General features: G+C 67.0%; 1 protein-coding gene across 1 annotated transcript in view; it reads left to right on the plus strand.

Annotated features, from left to right (window-relative positions):
• Window positions 1-449, plus strand: part of CPN1 (carboxypeptidase N, polypeptide 1) — a 21,969-nt gene that overhangs the window by 163 nt on the left and 21,357 nt on the right. The window contains exon 2 of the mRNA XM_005885363.2: window positions 1-343. Coding sequence (XP_005885425.1) covers window positions 121-343 — 223 coding nt within the window. The 5' untranslated portion in view covers window positions 1-120. The remainder of the gene's footprint in view (window positions 344-449) is intronic.

Here is a 449-nt window from a genome sequence, read left to right on the forward strand (position 1 = left end):
GTCTGCAGGCGGGCGCTGGCCAGAGCTGGTTCCCGGCCCCTGGGTTTGGGCTGGCGAAGAAGCAGGTCTGGGGGAGAGCGTGGCTCCTTGCCGCGGGTCCCTCGGAAGCAGCCCGGCGAGATGTCAGGCCTGCTCTCCGTCTTCCTCCACCTCTTCCTTCTCTGCCAGTTGGCGGCCCCGGTGACCTTCCGCCACCGCCGCTACGACGACCTCGTGCGGACGCTGTACAAGGTGCACAACGAGTGCCCCCACATCACGCGTGTCTACAGCGTGGGGCGCAGCGTGAAGGGCAGACACCTCTACGTGCTGGAATTCAGCGACTACCCTGGGATCCACGAGCCCCGTAAGCCCCGAGCTGTCCTTGGAGTGTGGAGGGCAGGACCCTTCCTTACAAATCCCGTCCCGGGGGTGGCGGTGGGGAGGCCCCGGACCCTCCACCTGCCAAAGAG

The sequence above is a fragment of the Myotis brandtii genome, unplaced genomic scaffold (assembly GCF_000412655.1).
Source record: "Myotis brandtii unplaced genomic scaffold, ASM41265v1 scaffold902, whole genome shotgun sequence".
Taxonomy (NCBI): Eukaryota; Metazoa; Chordata; class Mammalia; order Chiroptera; family Vespertilionidae; genus Myotis; species Myotis brandtii.